This window comes from Bombina bombina, chromosome 12 (genome assembly GCF_027579735.1).
Source record: "Bombina bombina isolate aBomBom1 chromosome 12, aBomBom1.pri, whole genome shotgun sequence".
Lineage (NCBI taxonomy): Eukaryota > Metazoa > Chordata > Amphibia > Anura > Bombinatoridae > Bombina > Bombina bombina.
Window position 1 is genome coordinate 35089768 of NC_069510.1, and position 20074 is coordinate 35109841.

General features: G+C 39.4%; 1 protein-coding gene across 1 annotated transcript in view; it reads right to left on the minus strand.

The window, feature by feature from the left end:
* Positions 1-20074, minus strand: part of PTPN18 (protein tyrosine phosphatase non-receptor type 18) — a 163142-nt gene that overhangs the window by 71402 nt on the left and 71666 nt on the right. Inside the window, exons 4-7 of the mRNA XM_053695813.1 lie at positions 10691-10786; positions 6730-6768; positions 3197-3268; positions 3054-3116 (exon numbers count right to left, since the gene is read on the minus strand). Of these exons, the coding sequence (XP_053551788.1) occupies positions 3054-3116; positions 3197-3268; positions 6730-6768; positions 10691-10786 (270 nt within the window). The remainder of the gene's footprint in view (positions 1-3053; positions 3117-3196; positions 3269-6729; positions 6769-10690; positions 10787-20074) is intronic.

Sequence of the window (20074 nt, forward strand, 5' to 3'; positions counted from 1 at the left end):
GAACTGATAGGAGAACAGAAAGGAGAATTCTCCAAATGATTGATAAATGGAGCCCAAAATGTACTAATGTGTTTAAAATACATTTGTGTTAACAAAAATGCTTCCAGTAAAAGTGATTACGGTTCTATTAATTACTTTCTACTGTGCCTGAGACTGGGGCATACACAAGTATGCTTACAAAACCCACATTTCAACTATAACATTTGTCAGGTAGACAGCAATGATTTATTTCACATTCTGGGGCCCATTTAACAAGCTCCGTATGGACCGCTGCTCCATAACCCTGTCCGCCTGCTCTGATGAGGCGGACAGGTATCGCCGGAAATCAACCCGATCGAGTACGATCAGGTGGGTTGACACCCCCCTGCTGGCGGGCCATTGGCCGTGAGTCTGCAGGGGGCGGCGTTGCACGAGAAGCTCTTGTGAGCTGCTGGTGTAATGCTGAATACGGAGAGCGTATTGCTCGCCGTATTCAGCGAGGTCTTGCGGATCTGATCTGCACTGTCGGATCAGGTCCGCAAGACCTTTGATAAATAGGCCCCTATGACTCAGTTTGTGTCATTGTTGACAGAATAAAAGCCGTAACTGACTCTCTAAGCAGCTGTAGTGTTTGAATAAGGGCTTTTGGGCTTTCAGTGAGAGTTACACTTATTTTCATTTATTGACAGCTCTTATCACTGACTTCAGGCATCTCAGAGAGACAGAACATACACAATTGGGTACGTCACACATCTACTACTAAACCTTTCTGTTTTAATTGTTATTATTTCTATATTATTGCACTTTTTGCACAATCACCTGCACATAGTCAATTGACAAAACTTTAAGCATATAAACAAGCTACACTAGCACTTATCTTGTCACAAGAGCTAACACTCCATTAGCTGATCTTAGAGAAGCAGCACTGTTCATTTTTAAAAAGTACTCTTGACTCTATTATGCTATGTAGATTATTTTTGTCCCAGCATGTAATGCACATCCTGAGCACCAGGTGGCGTCATTTAACAAGTAATACTGGTTCCTCAGGGGTAAACACTGCAGAGCAATTTAACCATGAGCAGTAGCCAGCCATAGATGTAGACTGCTGTACATACATCCTAGTGACTTTTTAAACCAACTCTTATGCTATAATAGTCTCTGTACTTGCCATTCCTTCCTAAAACAATTAATACCATAAAGGTTTTGCATTGCTACAAGGAACAGATTTAAAGGGACACTGAACCCATTTTTTTTTCTTTCGTGATTCAGATAGAGCATGAAATTTTAAGCAACTTTCTAATTTACTCCTATTATCAAATTGTCTTCATTCTCTTGGTATCTTTATTTGAAATGCAAGAATATAAGTTTAGATGCCGGCCCATTTTTGGTGAACAAACTGCGTTGTCCTTGCTGATTGGTGAATAAATTCATCCACCAATAAAAAAGTGCTGTCCAGAGTTCTGAACCAAAAAAATAAAAAAAAAATAAAAAAAAAAAATAAACAAATAAACAAATAAAGATAGCAAGAGAACGGAGAAAAATTGATAATAGGAGTAAATTAGAAAGTTGCTTACAATTGCATGCTTTATCTGAATCACAAAATAAATTTTGGGTTCAGTGTCCCTTTAAGAGAAAGAACATACTGAAATCACATGTTACTTCCCCTCTGCTTTCCTCTTAAACTGCTTCTAATTCAAGCCTTGCTTAAAGGGACACTCAAGTCAAAAGGAAACTTTCCTGACTCAGATAGATGCAAATTTAAGCAACTTTTCAATTTACTTACATTAACAAAATGTGCACAGTGTTTTTATATTTACACCTTTTTAAATACTACTGAGCATGTGCAAGAATTCACAGAAAATATGTAAATGTTTTTGTGATTGGCTGATGGCTGTCACATGATACAGCCGGAGTGGAAATAGACATAAATTTGAAATTTGTCAGAAAAAAAAATCTACTACTCATTTCAAGTTCAGACTAAGTGCTATTGCATTGTCTTTTATCATGTATGTGTTGGTTATGCAAATCTACTGTATTTACTGGTCCTTTAACAAACACCAACACTCATTTACCTAGAGGGTCTCTTTCATCTCTCCAATTGATGTACAAACTACTTTATTATTATCAGGTATTTGTAGAGCGCCAACAGATTCCTCAGCGCTAACTACTTGTGAAAAAGTATTTATACAGACAGGCAGATGATAGACAGAAGACAGACGAGAGATAGACAGGCAGCAAATACACAGACTGACAGACAGACTTAGGCCCCTATTTATCAAGGTCTGGCGGACCTGATCCGAGAGTGCGGATCAGGTCCGCCAGACCTTGCTGAATACGGAGAGCAATACGCTTTCCGTATTCAGCATTGCACCAGCAGTTCACAAGAGCTGCTGGTGCAACGCCGCCCCCTGCAGACTTGCGGCCAATCGGCCGCCAGCAGTGGGTTGTCAATCAACCCGATCGTACTCGATCGGGTTGATTTCCGGCGATGTCTGTCCGCCTGCTCAGAGCAGGCGGACAGGTTATGGAGCAGCGGTCTTTGTGACCGCTGCTTCATAACTGCTGTTTCTGGCGAGTCTGAAGACTTTCCTTTCGGAGCTTGATAGATAGGCCCCATAGTAACTTGCGATGGTTGACGTCTCCCTACCAAACAGTGAACATTTTCGATACATTACTAATAAAACATATATTTTTTTCTAGGGGCATCTTAATTAAAAAAAGGGGAAAGAATCAGACACATCCTGAGTCAAATCCCTGAAACAAATAACTTTACATATAACAAATAAGTTCTGGGGGCAGGGGTGATAAATGTCACAAGGACTAAATAAATCCCTGATTTGCAGGGATTTTCCTGACAATGAATCTGCAGCTGGAAGTAGGACTATACTGGAGGGCTTTAAGAGCCCATATCTCAGCCCCCAGAACACTTAAAGGGTCAACAGAGCCCAAATGGGGGAGAAGGTATACAGGCTCGGTCCCCCTCTAGTATACAGCACTATAAGTCTTGCTGCAGGTTATAGTATAAAAAAAAAAAAAATTGTCTTTCATATTCCTTTAAGATTCCCAGTACTCACCCTTTGGTAGGTAATGCTCAGTTTCCGCAGCACAACCTCAGCATTAACACAGATCTTCTCTATCTGACAAAAGACCACAAGTTCAGGATTATAAATCTTTGGAAGTGTGTACATTAAACAGCTGTTGTGAGATTAACACTAACCGTGCTGATTGTGAATGGTCCATACTGAGCACGTCCCTGCTGGTCTAACGGCCAGTAGCGTTCACACTTCCTCTGCGGGATACAATAAGTTAGCACAGACAGTGGGAAGTATACTACACCACACAAGGTGAAAGAGATATTGCACTTTTGCATATAGGGGTCACAATGAACTCTTGGAGGTGGCAGGGGTCAAAACGAACTCTTGGAGGTGGCAGGGGTCACAGTGAACTCTTAGAGGTGATAGGGGTCACAATGAATTACTGGATCTAGCAGCGGTCAAAATGAACTCTTGGAGGTGATAGGGTTCACAATGAATTACTGGATCTAGCAGAGGTCAAAATGAACTCTTGTAGGTGATAGGGGTCACAATGAATTACTGGATCTAGCAGAGGTCAAAATGAACTCTTGGAGGTGATAGGGGTCACAATTAATTACTGGATCTAACAGAGGTCAAAATGAACTCTAGGAGGTGATAGGGGTTACAATGAATTACTGGATCTAGCAGAGGTTCAAATGAACTCTTGGAGGTGATAGGGGTCACAATGAATTACTGGATCTAGCAGAGGTTCAAATGAACTCTTGGAGGTGATAGGTGTCACAATAAATTACTGGATCTAGCAGAGGTCAAAATGAACACTTGAAGGTGGCAGGGATCACAATAAACTCTTGGAGGTGGCAGGGGTCACAGTGAACTATTGGAGGTAATAGGGGTTACAATGAATTACTTGATCTAGCAGAGGTCAAAATGAACTCTTGGAGGTGATAGGGGTCACAATGAATTACTGGATCTAGCAGAGGTCAAAATGAACTCTTGGAGGTGATAGGGGTCACAATGAATTACTGGATCTAGCAGAGGTCAAAATGAACTCTTGGAGGTGATAGGGGTCACAATGAATTACTGGATCTAGCAGAGGTCAAAATGAACTCTTGGAGGTGATAGGGTTCACAATAAATTACTGGATCTAGCAGAGGTCAAAATGAACTCTTGGAGATGATAGGGGTCACAATAAATTACTAGATCTAGCAGAGGTCAAAATGAACGCTTGAAGGTGGCAGGGGTCACAATTAACTCTTATAGGTGGCGGTGTCACAATAAACTCTTGGAGGTGGCAGGGTCACAGTGAACTCTTGTAGGTGAAAGGAGTCAAAATGAACTCTTGGAGGTGGCAGGGGTCACAATGAACTCTTGGAGGTGGAAGAGGTGACATAACTCATGGAGGTGGCAGAGGTGACAGTGAAATCTTGTAGGTGGCAGGGGTCACAGCACATGATTTAATGGGTTATACCATTCAGCAGCAAAAATGTAAAAAATAGTTAATGGGGTATATCTATAATTATTTGGTGTTCAAATGCTAAAGGGTGAGAGGGAGGAAGCAACAGAAATGTGAGATATATAAGGGTAAGAAGCGATCTAGCAGAGATCAGGTCTGAAGGTGGTGGAATCAAAGGCAACAAGGTCAGAAGGAGAAGGGTCAAGAAGGTGACAAGGGTTATAGAGTAAAAAAGTTAGTCGGTAATAAGGCCTGAGCGTAAAGAGGTCATAAAGTGACAAAGAAATATGGTGAATAAGTCAGATAGTGAAAAGGTTAAGGGTGTGAAAAGATCAAAAGGACTGAGGGTGAACAGGCCAGAAGTTGACAAAATTAGAGAGTAATAGGTCAGAAGGTGACAAGGCTATAAGAGGGTAAGGAGGTCAGAAGGTGACAAGGTTAGAGAGCGTAGAGGTCAGAAGGTGACAAGGCTATAAGAGGGTAAGGAGGTCAGAAGGTGACAAGGTTAGAGAGCATAGAGGTCAGAAGGTGACAAGGCTGGGGTAAAGATATCAAAAGGAGACAAGGTCATAGGGTGAAGTTGCTACAAACCCAATTCCAAAAAAGTTGGGACAGTATGGAAAATGCAAAAAAAACAAACAAAAAGTCGTTTAAAAAATCAATTCACCCTGCACTATATTGAAAACACATTATTAACACAATATTTGATGTTTTACTTTGTGAATTTAATGTATTTTTGAAAATATACACTCATTTCAAATCAATTCTAAAAAAGTTGACTGTTTACCACTGTGTAACATTATGTTTATTTTTTATAACACTTATTAAGTGTTTGGGCACAGTTGGTTAAGTTTAGCAAGCAGAATTTTTCCCCATTCATCCATTATTCATGTCTTCAGCTGCGCAACTATACGGGGCCTTCGTTACCTTATTTTGCGCTTCATAATGCGCCACACATCGTTGACAGGTCAGGACTGCAGGTGGGCCTTGCTAACACCCGCACTCTCTGCTTACGCAACCATGCGCTTGTAATCCTGGAAGAATGTGGTTTGGCGTTGTCCTGCTGGAAAATGCAGGAATGTCTATGGAAAAGAAGATGTCTGGATTGCTGCATATATTGTTCCAAAATGTATACATATCTTCCTGCATTAATGGTGCCATGGGCACTGACACCATAACAGATGCTGACTTTTGGACCTGACACTGATTACAGCTTGAATCGTCCTTTCCCATTTTGGCCCGGAGAACACAATGGCTGTTTTTTCCAAAACTATTTGAAATGCTGACTCGCTGGACCACAAAACACCATTTCACTGTGCTACTGTTCATCTCAGATGAGACCGAGCCCAGAGAAGTTGGCCGCAGTTCTGGACAGTGTTGATGTATGGCTTCTGCTTTGCATAGTAAAGCCTTAACTTGCATCAGTGAATGCAGCAGCAAATTGTGTTGACTGACAAAGATTTACCAAAGTATTCCAGAGCCCATGTCAGGAAATTCATTACAGACTCATGATGGTTTTTGAGACAGTGACGTCTGAGGGATCGGAGATCATGCACATTCAGAAGTGGTTTTCGGCCTTGCCCTTTATGCACTGATATTTGACCCGGATTCCTTGAATCTTTTAATTATATTGTACACTGTAGAAGGTGAAATGCCCAAAATCCCACCGATGTTGTCTTTGGGGAATGTTTTTCTCAAAAGTATTGGATTATTCGCAGACGCATCTGTTGGAAGATTGGCGAGCCTCGACCCATCCTTGCTCTTGAAGGACTAGGACTTTTTTGGAGGCTCCTTATATACTATGAGTACATGATTGCCTCACCTGTTTCACATCACCCCCTTTTTTCAACTTGTCACATCATTATTAGTCCTAAATTGCCCCTGTCCCAACATTTTTGGAACGTGTTGCAGTCATCAGATATGAAATGAGTTTATGTTTTCAAAAATACAATAAATTCACAAAGTAAAACGTCAAATGTGTTAATAATGTATTTTCAATATAGTACAGGGGGAATTGAATTTTCAAATGAATCTTTTTGTTTGTTTTTGTACATTTTCCATACAGTTCCAACTTTTTCGGAATTGGGGTAGTAGGAGAAAACAAAATATGATGGTGATGATGCCAGAAGGTGACAAAGACACAAGTTTTTGGGATCAGAAAGTGACAAGGACAAACATTAAAGAGTTTGGCTTCCAGCTAGCTCATGTCTTTTCACATTGTCCATCCTATGATGTGTCAGATAGTAACCTGGCAAAACTCACCTTTCCATGCTCCACCTCTCTGCAGGCCATAACGATCACCTGAACGATAAACAAAAAGACACTAAATGGAATGTAACCACAAATCCATATTAATACCTCATTTCAAGGGATTAGGTGTAGTGGTTTGTGATGTTATAAGGGACTGTGTAAGTGATGAGTTTGTGTAGTGGTTTGTGATGTTATAAGGGACTGTGTAAGTGATGCGTTTGCATGGTGGTTTGTGATGTTATAAGGGACTGTGTAAGTGATGAGTTTGTGTGGTGGTTTGTGATGTTATAAGGGACTGTGTAAGTGATGAGTTTGTGTAGTGGTTTGTGATGTTATAAGGGACTGTGTAAGTGATGAGTTTGTGTGGTGGTTTGTGATGTTATAAGGGACTGTGTAAGTGATGCGTTTGCATGGTGGTTTGTGATGTTATAAGGGACTTTGTAAGTGATGAGTTTGTGTGGTGGTTTGTGATGTTATAAGGGACTGTGTAAGTGATGAGTTTGTGTAGTGGTTTGTGATGTTATAAGGGACTGTGTAAGTGATGAGTTTGTGTGGTGGTTTGTGATGTTATAAGGGACTGTGTAAGTGATGAGTTTGTGTAGTGGTTTGTGATGTTATAAGGGACTGTGTAAGTGATGAGTTTGCATGGTGGTTTGTGATGTTATAAGGGACTGTGTAAGTGATGAGTTTGTGTGGTGGTTTGTGATGTTATAAGGGACTGTGTAAGTGATGAGTTTGTGTGGTGGTTTGTGATGTTATAAGGGACTGTGTAAGTGATGAGTTTGCATGGTGGTTTGTGATGTTATAAGGGACTGTGTAAGTGATGAGTTTGTGTAGTGGTTTGTTATGTTATAAGGGACTGTGTAAGTGATGAGTTTGTGTGGTGGTTTGTGATGTTATAAGGGACTGTGTAAGTGATGAGTTTGTGTGGTGGTTTGTGATGTTATAAGGGACTGTGTAAGTGATGAGTTTGTGTGGTGGTTTATGATGTTATAAGGGACTGTGTAAGTGATGAGTTTGCATGGTGGTTTGTGATGTTATAAGGGACTGTGTAAGTGATGAGTTTGTGTAGTGGTTTGTGATGTTATAAGGGACTGTGTAAGTGATGAGTTTGTGTGGTGGTTTGTGATGTTATAAGGGACTGTGTAAGTGATGAGTTTGCATGGTGGTTTGTGATGTTATAAGGGACTGTGTAAGTGATGAGTTTGTGTGGTGGTTTGTGATGTTATAAGGGACTGTGTAAGTGATGAGTTTGTGTGGTGGTTTGTGATGGTATAAGGGACTGTGTAAGTGATGAGTTTGTGTGGTGGTTTGTGATGTTATAAGGGACTGTGTAAGTGATGAGTTTGTGTGGTGGTTTGTGATGTTATAAGGGACTGTGTAAGTGATGAGTTTGTGTAGTGGTTTGTGATGTTATAAGGGACTGTGTAAGTGATGAGTTTGTGTGGTGGTTTGTGATGTTATAAGGGACTGTGTAAGTGATGAGTTTGTGTGGTGGTTTGTGATGTTATAAGGGACTGTGTAAGTGATGAGTTTGTGTAGTGGTTTGTGATGTTATAAGGGACTGTGTAAGTGATGAGTTTGTGTGGTGGTTTGTGATGTTATAAGGGACTGTGTAAGTGATGAGTTTGCGTGGTGGTTTGTGATGTTATAAGGGACTGTGTAAGTGATGAGTTTGTGTAGTGGTTTGTGATGTTATAAGGGACTGTGTAAGTGATGAGTTTGTGTGGTGGTTTGTGATGTTATAAGGGATTGTGTAAGTGATGAGTTTGTGTGGTGGTTTGTGATGTTATAAGGGACTGTGTAAGTGATGAGTTTGTGTAGTGGTTTGTGATGTTATAAGGGACTGTGTAAGTGATGAGTTTGTGTGGTGGTTTGTGATGTTATAAGGGACTGTGTAAGTGATGAGTTTGTGTAGTGGTTTGTGATGTTATAAGGGACTGTGGAAGTGATGAGTTTGTGTAGTGGTTTGTGATGTTATAAGGGACTGTGTAAGTGATGAGTTTGTGTAGTGGTTTGTGATGTTATAAGGGACTGTGTAAGTGATGAGTTTGCGTGGTGGTTTGTGATGTTATAAGGGACTGTGTAAGTGATGAGTTTGTGTAGTGGTTTGTGATGTTATAAGGGACTGTGTAAGTGATGAGTTTGTGTAGTGGTTTGTGATGTTATAAGGGACTGTGTAAGTGATGAGTTTGTGTGGTGGTTTGTGATGTTATAAGGGACTGTGTAAGTGATGAGTTTGCATGGTGGTTTGTGATGTTATAAGGGACTGTGTAAGTGATGAGTTTGTGTAGTGGTTTGTGATGTTATAAGGGACTGTGTAAGTGATGAGTTTGTGTGGTGGTTTGTGATGTTATAAGGGACTGTGTAAGTGATGAGTTTGCGTGGTGGTTTGTGATGTTATAAGGGACTGTGTAAGTGATGAGTTTGTGTAGTGGTTTGTGATGTTATAAGGGACTGTGTAAGTGATGAGTTTGTGTGGTGGTTTTTGATGTTATAAGGGTCTGTGTAAGGGCCTAATAATCAAAGAGTCTCTTGCTTGGAGAGAAATTATAGTGCAGACTTCACATGAGCTGAACTCACTGAATGCTCAAAGAAAAAGAGTGAAACTCTCCAGCACTGCAAAATCTCTCTCATTTCTATATCTGAAGGAGAGACAAGCTCAGTACAACATAGCAATGCATGATATCAGAGTTTTTGTTACACTTAGTGCATTGTATTTTATATTACTCTACACTTCAGATTGGGTCCTTTCAGTATTATTAAATTTCAACTTTGTACTTTCTATTTTAAATTTCTAATTATGTTTTTAACATTTCTGTATTACTTTGACAGATTAGAATCTATCTTTGTATATTTCTGTGTATCTTTTGCAACTTACATTGCATTTTCTCTATTAAACCCCCCCACAACTTCAGAAAGTGGAAGAGGGAGGGGAATTACATAGACTGAACAGGGGGGTTCGCATGGTATGTCTGAAACTCTCTCATAATGCTTGTAAAACGTTGTAAGCATATTAAACAAGCTGGTCTAATTGAATTATCTTGCCAGTGCCAGCTGTATGCAGATAAAGTTTGCTCAAAATTCACAATAGATTTATTTAACTGACAGAAAAGTAATTGTTGCAAACCGAACCTTTATATCAGCCCCAGGGGTTCTCCGGTTACCTCAACTGTGAAATTCTGTTTCCCAGAATAGAGAATTCAGTGAGTTCAGCCCCTGTTAAGTCTAGGCTATAATTTCTCTCCATACTAGAGAATCTTTGCTAGAAAGTAATAAAACTCTCTGGGAAACTGAAGTTGTCAGTTTTTCAGTTTTACTTTAAATAGAAGAAATGCAAAGTGCAATGTAATTTGTAAAATATACACATAAATATACAAAATATGATCCTAAATTGTTAAAGTTACACAGAAACTGTGAAAGCATAATCAGAATTTGTAAAATCCCAATCCTAAATACACTGCTGTATACAAAACAGTACAAAGCTTAAATGTAATGAAACTTAATCTGAAGTGTAAAGTAATATAAATACAAAGCACAAAGTGTAAATGCAGCAGAACTCTCATGGGTTTGTCACTCCTCTGCATACAGAAATGCAGGGAACGCCCCTTGGAGAAGTAAAGCAAAATCTGCCTTTTAAGAATTTCACTAGGAATCTTGCAGTGCTGGAGGATCATTTTAGATTATCTCACCGGAGAGGAAAGCTTTAGTTCATCCGGCCATTAGTAATACGTTTGTGAAGTAGTTTGTGATACTATAAGGGGCTGTGTAAGCGATTTGTTTTTGTTGTAGTTAGTGATGCTGTAAGGGGCTGTGTAAGTGATGGGTTTGGGTAGTGGTTAGAGATGCTGTGTGTGCTGTATGAATCTGGAACTGATGCCGCTTGTAAAGCATTGTTTGATACTTTGCAACTACCGATGATCTATATGATCTACTTTCTGAGGGCTAAACCAGGAGGATTTGAAGCTTTCACCTTGACTTGATACTGCCATATCATTCTCCAGAAGTCCAGCACTGTATGGCTCAATGGTCCCTGGGTGGCTATATATCTCTGATGGTTATTCAAACCCTGCAAGCATAAATAAAAGTTCCCAACAATAACAAAAGTTAATACAGACAAATTATTATATATCTATCATATATAGAGATAGCAAAAATTCCAGAAGGTGACATCTCCCCCCCAACCTGGATGACCGTATCTGCAGTTTCATAAAACTATGGCTGAATAATACATAGGGGCCTATTTATCAAGGGCCGAATTGCCCCTGATTCCCGTTTCCGCACGAACCTTGGGGCTCGCCGGAAACAGCAGTTATGAAGCAGCGGTCTTAAGATCGCTGCTTCTTAACTGGTCCGCTGCCTCTGAGGCTGCGGACATCAATCCACCCAATCCTATATGATCGGGCTGATTGGCACCCCCGGCTAGCGGCCGACTGACCACGAATCTGCAGGGGGTGGCATTGCACAAGCAGTTCACCAGAACTGCTTGTATAATGTTAAATGCCGACAACACATGCTGTCGGCATTCAGCGATGTATGTCGGACATGATACGCATGATAAAAACTACAAAGTTAATGCAAATACTATTTCTCAACAAACCAAAAACTTCAGAAAGAGAAATCTTAAAATGTGGCCTTAGCAAAACAACAAATTAATTTCTTACCTAAAATGCATTTTTATCAATGGTTTTATTTGTTATGCTATTGTATATTTTATACTCACCCTACTTGGGTGTACTGAATATATATTTACCTTGTTTTCTTTTTTTTCTTAAAATCATGGTGGCTGGTAGCCAATCAGAAACTGTACTGCTCTGACCTATAGAATTAATAGTAGAGCGTGTTGCTTTGTCTGGAGTGTGCTCTGCTGTATGAGGCAGGTTATACAGTTACTGATTGGCTATACTGCCCATCTTAATTTTTGAAAACATTCATGACGGGTAGTGGCAGATTGCCCCTTATTTGGGCTGGATCTTTTGTGTGCGAGTGCAACACACAAAAATCTGTGCAAATCTAGATGTTTGAGTGTTGCATGTCAATGCAAATAAATCTGGTGCAGAAAAATGCCTCTACGCAAAGCCATGGTTGGCATTTATTTAGCAAATGAAACAATAAATGCACATATCCTGTTATATAAGGGTGCACTGTCCATCTGCCTCTGACATATAGAACTGTCCCTCAGTGTCAACCCCAACAACCAATATAACAAACACTTCAGCACTAAGAAAAATAAATAAAAAAACACCACAGCAAAGTGTTTGCTTTCTAGACAGAGCCTTTTTTCTTTTAGTCCCCCCCCCCCAGTTGTTTCTCAGTCACCTCAAGTTTGGCAACCTCTAGTGGTGTTTAGAAAAACTGTAGCCCCTTAAAGTGAACGTAAATTTTGATGATAAAGTGCCCGTTTTTTTTAAATTTGATTAGAAACCGGGGCACTTTAATTTATCAAAATTTACATTTCACCCGTGTTGTGAAAATTCTTACCTTTTAATCTTGACAGCCGTTGCATCGCTTCTTCCTGGGTCTAAAATAAGGAATCCGGCTTCCTCCAATCACGGCGTTGAATCAGACACTGATTCCCCCGGGGGGGGGGGGAAGCCGTGATTGGAGGATGACCGATCCGTCATTTCTGACGTAGGAAGAGGCTTGCGACGACCGGGGGAAGCTGGAGCGGCTGTCAGGATTAAAAGGTAAGTATTTTCACAACACAAGTGAAATGTAAATTTTGATGAATTAAAGTGCCCCTGTTTTTAGCCAGGGCACTTTATCATCAAAATTTACATTCACTTTATACAAGCTGCTCTGAAATCTGATTCTGCTTGAGCAGCAGCGGGCCCCCTATTTGGGCATTTAGCACAACTACCGACTCAAGCACAATCTATCAGGAGCTGCTTTTCCGTCTGGTTTGAGTCCCAAAAAGGCTACTTTTCAATTTGGCACAATCACAATAGTGCAATTTTGGCTCTTTCTCATACTCACATATTTTTAAGGCCCCTCTAAAAAAAAATCCCTGTTTATACTATGGAGCTGAACACTTCTTAGTAATCACAATCCGTTTGCGGCTCACTTTTCAACTTTTCGAGGTCAGTTTTGGCTTATCTTTTTCGGCACCTCAAGGTACTTGTTACGTCCTCTGAAGGTCTTTTTGGACACCTGTTAGACTCTTTCATGGCTATTTCCAAACAATCTTTTAAATTGCAGCTGTTAAACACTCTGAAATGTCCACTTGAGACAATTTAGAGGAATGTTAACATAGGTGGTATTAATTCATTAAAGCTCTATTCATCCCTATTGGAGAGACTGTATATAATTAACAGGGTACAGCTTTACATATGTATAGGGAAATATACTGTACATATGTAAATTTAAAGGCAATGTGATATAATGTACAGCTAAGGGCATCTGCAGGAAAACTCACTTCAGGAGACCAACATCTACAAATGTGTATTTGATTTCATATTTCATACGTGACTATTTCTCACTCTACCAGCTCTGTCTAACATTTGTCAACAGTTATTTTAGAACATGGAAATGTAAGATTGAATCCTTGCTGTGATCAGTCTAATCCCACAACATGCCTTATAGTTATACATAGACCTCCAGCATATTTATTTTCTTGTGGCAATTGCAGGATCATACAGGGAGTTCATTTTCTTCTTTGTTCATCAAGCATCCTTTCCAGTTTGCAACTTTGCTCTTTGGGATTTCCAAAGTTCCAAGAGTGTTTATCAAGATTATGGTTCCAATTGTTACATTCCTCGTGCTGAACAGGTGTTTTTTTCATCAGTACCTGTAAAACATTCTCCTGATTGTGAAATTCCAAGTTGGAACCCAGGGCCAGAGTAAGTCCTACTTGAGGTAGAACCAGTATTCTCCTGCGCACAGAAATATGCTATGCATCTTACAGCAGCATATATAGTTATGTTGTGTCCAATCTGGGATTTCAACATTAATATCTTCAATCAGATTGTGCTGAGGTGTGAATGGCCAGACATTTATTTGATATGATACTAACTTTAAATAGATATATGCATTTGGGCCATTCGTAAGGATTCAAATGCGGAAGTAAGCGGCAGCATGTGCCATTGGAAGCCAAACGTAATCTTATGTACGATCACTACACTAAGATCTGTGCAAATCCAGATCTTAATGTGGTGATCTTTCACAAGATTAAATTCTGCTATGAAAAGAGCCAAACGACACGAGCTGCCGCCTACTTTTGCATTTGGATTCTTAGTGCACATATCGTACTTTCAAGTATATTAATGGGCTCAGTAAATCTGAGGCTGAAGGTTTTTTTTACAAAAGAACAATTCTAGATCAAGGGGTCATGATTCAAGCTAAGGGTAGTAGGTTCAGAAATAATTTTCAGAAGTACTTCTTCACACAAAGGGTGGTTGATTGGTCTAATACATTTCCATTAAGGGGTAAGGTAAAACACTATGGGAAACTTCAAAGATCCTTAGAATATGCATAAGTCTATCCTACAAACTAGATACATGTTCATTTTTAGCAACTTTTGGACAAACTTGTTGGGCCTATGGTTCTTAATCTGCAATCAAAATCTATGTTTCTATAGATCTCATTGCATCAAGTTGAAATTCTCAGCTTCCATAATTCTTGCGCCTGTTCTAGTCACCTATGGAACTTTGATCTCATATACCGTATATGTTCTTTCAAATTCCTCTGATCCTGCAGTTGTATTATGCTTTTATAGAATTATTTTCCTCTGCTGCAGAAATTAGCACATAAACCACCTTGAATTCTTAATCTGACTCTGTACATGCTACATTCAAGCACGATTTTTAATCCGGACTCATGTCCTGTTATGTCCCCTTTTGCAGACCAGGAAGACGTATAATAGATGTATAATTGTTGCATATTTCTGGCCTGTTAGTTTTCTGGGGCTTTTCTCCTCCTGGATGTCAACATAAACTTTTTCCACTTCAGATGTTAGGCTTTATCATGTGAAATTCATACATGATGGTTTATTTTACAGTGTCTCAGTCCAAGGACTATTAATGTGCACGTTTCTGCTATATTAGAATGTGCAAAGAAACCTTTGATTAGTCATTTTTTCAGAGCATTGGTTCATATCCTGATATATTGGAAGCTTTACTAGATACACCTTTTTGAACCTTACGTGTTGTATCATTATGGATTTTCACTTAGAAAATATTTTTTTTTTGTGGCAATCACATCAGCCAGAAGTGTCTCCAAATTTGTCTGGAGAAGAACCTTACATATCCTTCCATATGTATAAAATAGTACTTCTGTTCTGAAATGTCTTTCTAAGTTGGTCTCTGAGCCTGTTCCAGTCACCTCCCTCAATGGGGGTGGATGCCCTTTCAAAAATCTGGGACTTTGAAAGGCAGACAATGAACATCCAGGTAAGGACCCAGGGGCTTGGTAGTGAACTAATAGGCACTTTGCTAATGCACTGGATAGTGCCCAGGACAAGACTACTTAGGTTGGGGCTCTCCACTAGTAGATTTGAGCCAAGCAGAAGAAAAGTAAAAAAAGCCTGTGGTACACAGCACAGGCAGGTTCAGACACTAGGCAGCATACAAAATAATTGGCACAAAGGTCGGTACACTTACGGGTTTCATAAGTACAAAATAGACAAACTTTCAGACCAAGGTCAAACCTGCAGGACATGTAGCTACAAAAACAGTAGGCAAAAGAGGAAGGCAGCCGTAACAAAACAAAGCGAATGCCGGCACAGAAAAAGACTCAGAAGACGCCATAACTAGGGAATGCAGCATCAAAAGCAACAAGAAAAAAACAAACACGTTGCTAGGATACCATTATTGACTTAAAACTCATATATATGTTACTACAATTTCCTTTGATACGGCAGCATGTGCATAGGAACATTTGCTTTGGCATTTTTTTTCAAACATTGGATCATATCCTTCCTTAACAGAGATCAGTGATACCACATTGGAATCACTCTCTAGATTTGGATGCTTTATTAGATACACCATTTGAGCCTTTACATGATGTTTCATTATGGTTTCTTAGCTAGAAAATTATCTTTTTGGTGCCAATCACCTCAGCCAGAAGGGTCTCCAAGCTTTAGGATTGGTCTTGAGAAAAACCTTATATATCCTAACCAAGTGGTAATTTAGACTGTTCTAAAATTTCTTCCTAAGGTGGCCTCTAAATATTATTCCTCAAAGGTCATCATCTTACCATCCTTCTGTCCAGACAAGATGGAAATAAAGGGCAAACTGTTCTACAGGCTGGATGTTGTTCAATGACTCCACATATATCTTAAACACTCTCAGACTATCAGGAAGAAGAGCAACCTATTTGTTATTCCACAATGGTTAAAGAGGGCGCTCTGCAGCAAAGAGAAATAAATTAATCAAAAATTTCAAGAAGGTTTTCAAAAAAACTATTTATTCAATATATTAGAAAATGCATATATGTTGAAACTAAATGAAGACCTAATTAATATATCATAGTACCCAATTATTCATTTCATTCAAATGTTTCTAAATTAATATAATGTGACCCTAAAATCGTACCCAGAAATGTATTATTAATACAATGTAAAATAATTGTAACAACTTAAATGATTAAATACAATTTCAACAACAATACAGTGACGTCTCCCCAATTCCATAACAATCATAAAAAAAGCAAACAAATAAGAAGAGAAAATTCAATAAATAAAATTGAGCCTTGATAAGCAACCACCCCAAAACGATCCTCGTGAAAAAAATAATTAAATAATGATCATTTGTTGTGTTGATTATTTCTAGTGATGCTGCAGATAATGTTGTCAATCTTTCTTTATAAAATTGAAGATTTTGCAGAGTGTCTAACTTATATCACATATTCAAGATACGGTCCGCAACTGAAAGTGTCTCTATTCATAGTTACCGACCTGGTGAAATACCTTTACTTATTGCACCTATGAAAAGCCACAAGCTGTTCTTAAGCGTGCCCCCGGCTTTCGATATCACAATCCCAATGTCTCTGATCGTCACCACAGTTTGGTATATGTCCTACCGATTCTGGGATACAGACCTGTGGGGTTACCTTATTCCTTGTTGATGTAAGAACCCTGTACTTGCGCAAGTGCTGACCGTGCTGGTCCGTTAATGGAGATCACCTTGCAGGAACGGATCTTCTTCCTCTGCACTTAGTACTTATAGTATGCAGAGTTCCTCTTTCATCCATGAAAAAATACCTCAATGAAGAGGTGACCCTTTGGCATACATAAGAGTGTCTCTCGTGCGGTGTGGGCAAAGGTGTAACCTAAACGATGCCTCGACTTTAGTGACCTTTTCGGGAATGTTAATTTCTCAACTCCTCCAAATATTTAAATATTTTATCCGAATAGGGACTTACCCTCTCTTCACGGCCTTTTCCTTTTGTATATGGACGCCTCATTTGAACGGAGTGGAAAGCCGTTTGGGAGACCCCTCTCCTAGGCTCTCTGCGGTACGCCGTCCTGCTCGGAACGCACTCCCACGAGCTCACAGCAAGTCACGCGCTGCACGGGCGTCCGTCCAAACACTCCAGGGCACCACACGATGACGTCACTCGGACGCGGCCGACTTACAAGGGAGGAAGGGAGACAGAACCGGGGACCCGGCAAGACAATCCTTCAAACCAGTCGGGACTGCAGGTGAGACGAAAGGTCACAATACACCGTTGACTTTGCTTGACTTTGCTTGAGCCTCCAAGACTTCACCCGCTGCAAACGTGCTCCAGGCAGGGACAGGCTATAACTTGAAACAAACACATAGAGTCCTGGAGCTGCAGTAAAACACTTTTCTCTTTATTAATCCGTTAAAAGCTTACATGTAGACATCCAAAACAAAAGCATGCCCTTAGTGTCCTAAGCTTACACGTTTCGGCTGGTGTGCCGTACTCATAGCTCTCTGACCACCTTCTCACTAATGGGCTATTTAAGAGGTGTAAAAACAATTGATTCGCTAAGGCTCATGCTTTTAACGGATTAATAAAGAGAAAAGTGTTTTACTGCAGCTCCAGGACTCTATGTGTTTGTTCCTCTTTCATCCCTCGGTTCCCGCAATGGTTGTTTCGTTGTCACTCACACAGAGTGGGTAGCCGTAGCTAAGCTTGAGTTTAAACTGACTTCCTTCCTTCCCACCCTCATAATATTCAATATAGCAAAGAAGGAGCATAATGGGATTACCTCTGTTTTAAGTGAGGAAAGGGGGTTATATCCAGCTCAGAATTAAGTCCATTTGGATATATCGTGTTAAAATTATAAATTAACTAAGCTTCTTTTTTTAAAAGTTCATTTTCAAAGTTGCCACCTCTCCAATTCCCCTTTAATCTGTACAGTCCCCAGTATTTTACATCTTTCAAAGTATTCTTATGAATTTCTCTAAAATGACTATATAATGGAGTATCTAGGTTCCCTCTTTTGATGTTACAGAGGTGTTCCCTAATCCTGTCCCTGAGACCCCTTGTTGTCTCAACAATATAAATTAGTTGGCAAGAACACTGTAATATATATCACTCCCTTATGGGTGCATCTGATTATATTATTAATCTCATATCCCTTTATTCCAGGTGGGATTGAAAAAGTCCTCTTTTTACAACTGTATCTACAAGCCCTACACAATAAGCAGGGGGTAAAACCTTTTATTTCTTTCCCTTCCAGATCTCTTACTATACTCTTTTTTAGGGGCTTCTTAAACTCACTAGGGGCTAAATTTGATTTAAAATTCTTAGTCTTTCTGTACACTATCCTTGGGTATGGGAGAATTTTATCACCCAGAATGGAATCATTCTTTAATAAGTGCCAATGTTTCCTCAATATTCCTCTGATTATATGGTAGTCCTCGCTATATTCTGTCAAAAATGGCACATCTAGACCACAATTAGTTTCTCTTTGTGTTTTGTCTTTATACTTTAATAAACTTTTCCTCTCTGTTTTCCTGGCTCTCCCTGCCGCATCTTTGATCATTCCTTCTTTATAACTGGGATGTTGTCTTTCCATTTTTTAAAATGGCAATTTATAGCGGTTTTTCTCTTTGCTGCAGAGCGCCCTCTTTAACCATTGTTTGTCTAGTAATATATTCACCTTATCTAGGAAGGAGATAGGGATCTAAGAGAGGCTTAAGAGAGGGGATTACATTTGCGCTGCACTTTATCCTTTGTTGTAATCTGTTATTCCACAATGTCTTGGTGCCAACCTTATAGGACCACTCAGTGCAGTAGAATTGCATAATTAACAAGTGTATCATAAAAAGACAATGCAATCACAACTACTCTTTGATTTACTAAAGAAGTTGATTTTTTTTCTTTCATATTTATTTTCTTTCCTATTTTCTGGCCCCCTGTATCATGTGACATACATCAGCCAATCACAGACTAGTATACATATACTAGGTGAGCTTCTGCACATGCTCAGTAGGATCTTGATCCCCAGAAAGTGTGATTATAAAAAGACTGCGCAAGATTTGATAATGGAAGTAAATTGGAAAGTGTCTTTAAACTGTATGTTCTTTCTGAATCATAAAAATGTATTTTGACTTGAGTGTCCCTTTAACTAACTATGTAATCGGATAGTCTTAGCTATCTTCGGAGTTTACAAGTCCTGGGGTCAGGGTACACTTAACCCAGATTATTTAATTTCCTTAGGAATTACAAGCATATGCTGCTCCTGAGGAAATTTGTCAAGAGGCCATCTGAAAACACTCTCACAACCTTTTCTCCCACTTTGATGGGAGACATTCTGCTTTTGTCATACCATTTTGTCCTCTATTGTCTTGCTTTGTTCTCTCGTTATTCTTTGTTGAAGGCTAAACCTAGGTAGGCTCATATGCTAAAGTCTAAGCCCTTGAAGGCCGCCTCTTATCTAAGTGCATTTTGACAGTTTTTCACAGCTAGTTCATGTGTGCTCCATAAATATCATTGTACTCACGCACATGGAGTTACTTATGAAAGGGCACTGACTGACTAAAATGCAAGTCAGTCAAAAGCACTGAGATAAGGGGGGGAAGTCTGCAGAGGCTTAGATACAAGGTAATCACAGAGGTAAAAAGTATATTATTATAACTGTGTTAAGCAAAACTGGGGAATGGGTAATTAAGGGGTTATCTATCTTTTTTAAACAATAACAATTCTGGAGTAGGCTTTCCCTTTAAGCACATTAAAACACATAAAACGGACACATATTCAGTCAAATTATATCAATAATTAAGAATTATATTGACTTTATTAATTCACATATAAAATGTACTAATAAATATAAACATTTACTAAACGTGCACGGGGGGGGGGGGGGATTGTATCAGACAAATCATTGGTTCCAAAAAAATCATCATGAACAAATTATGGCCTAGATTTGGAGTTCGGCGGTAGCCGT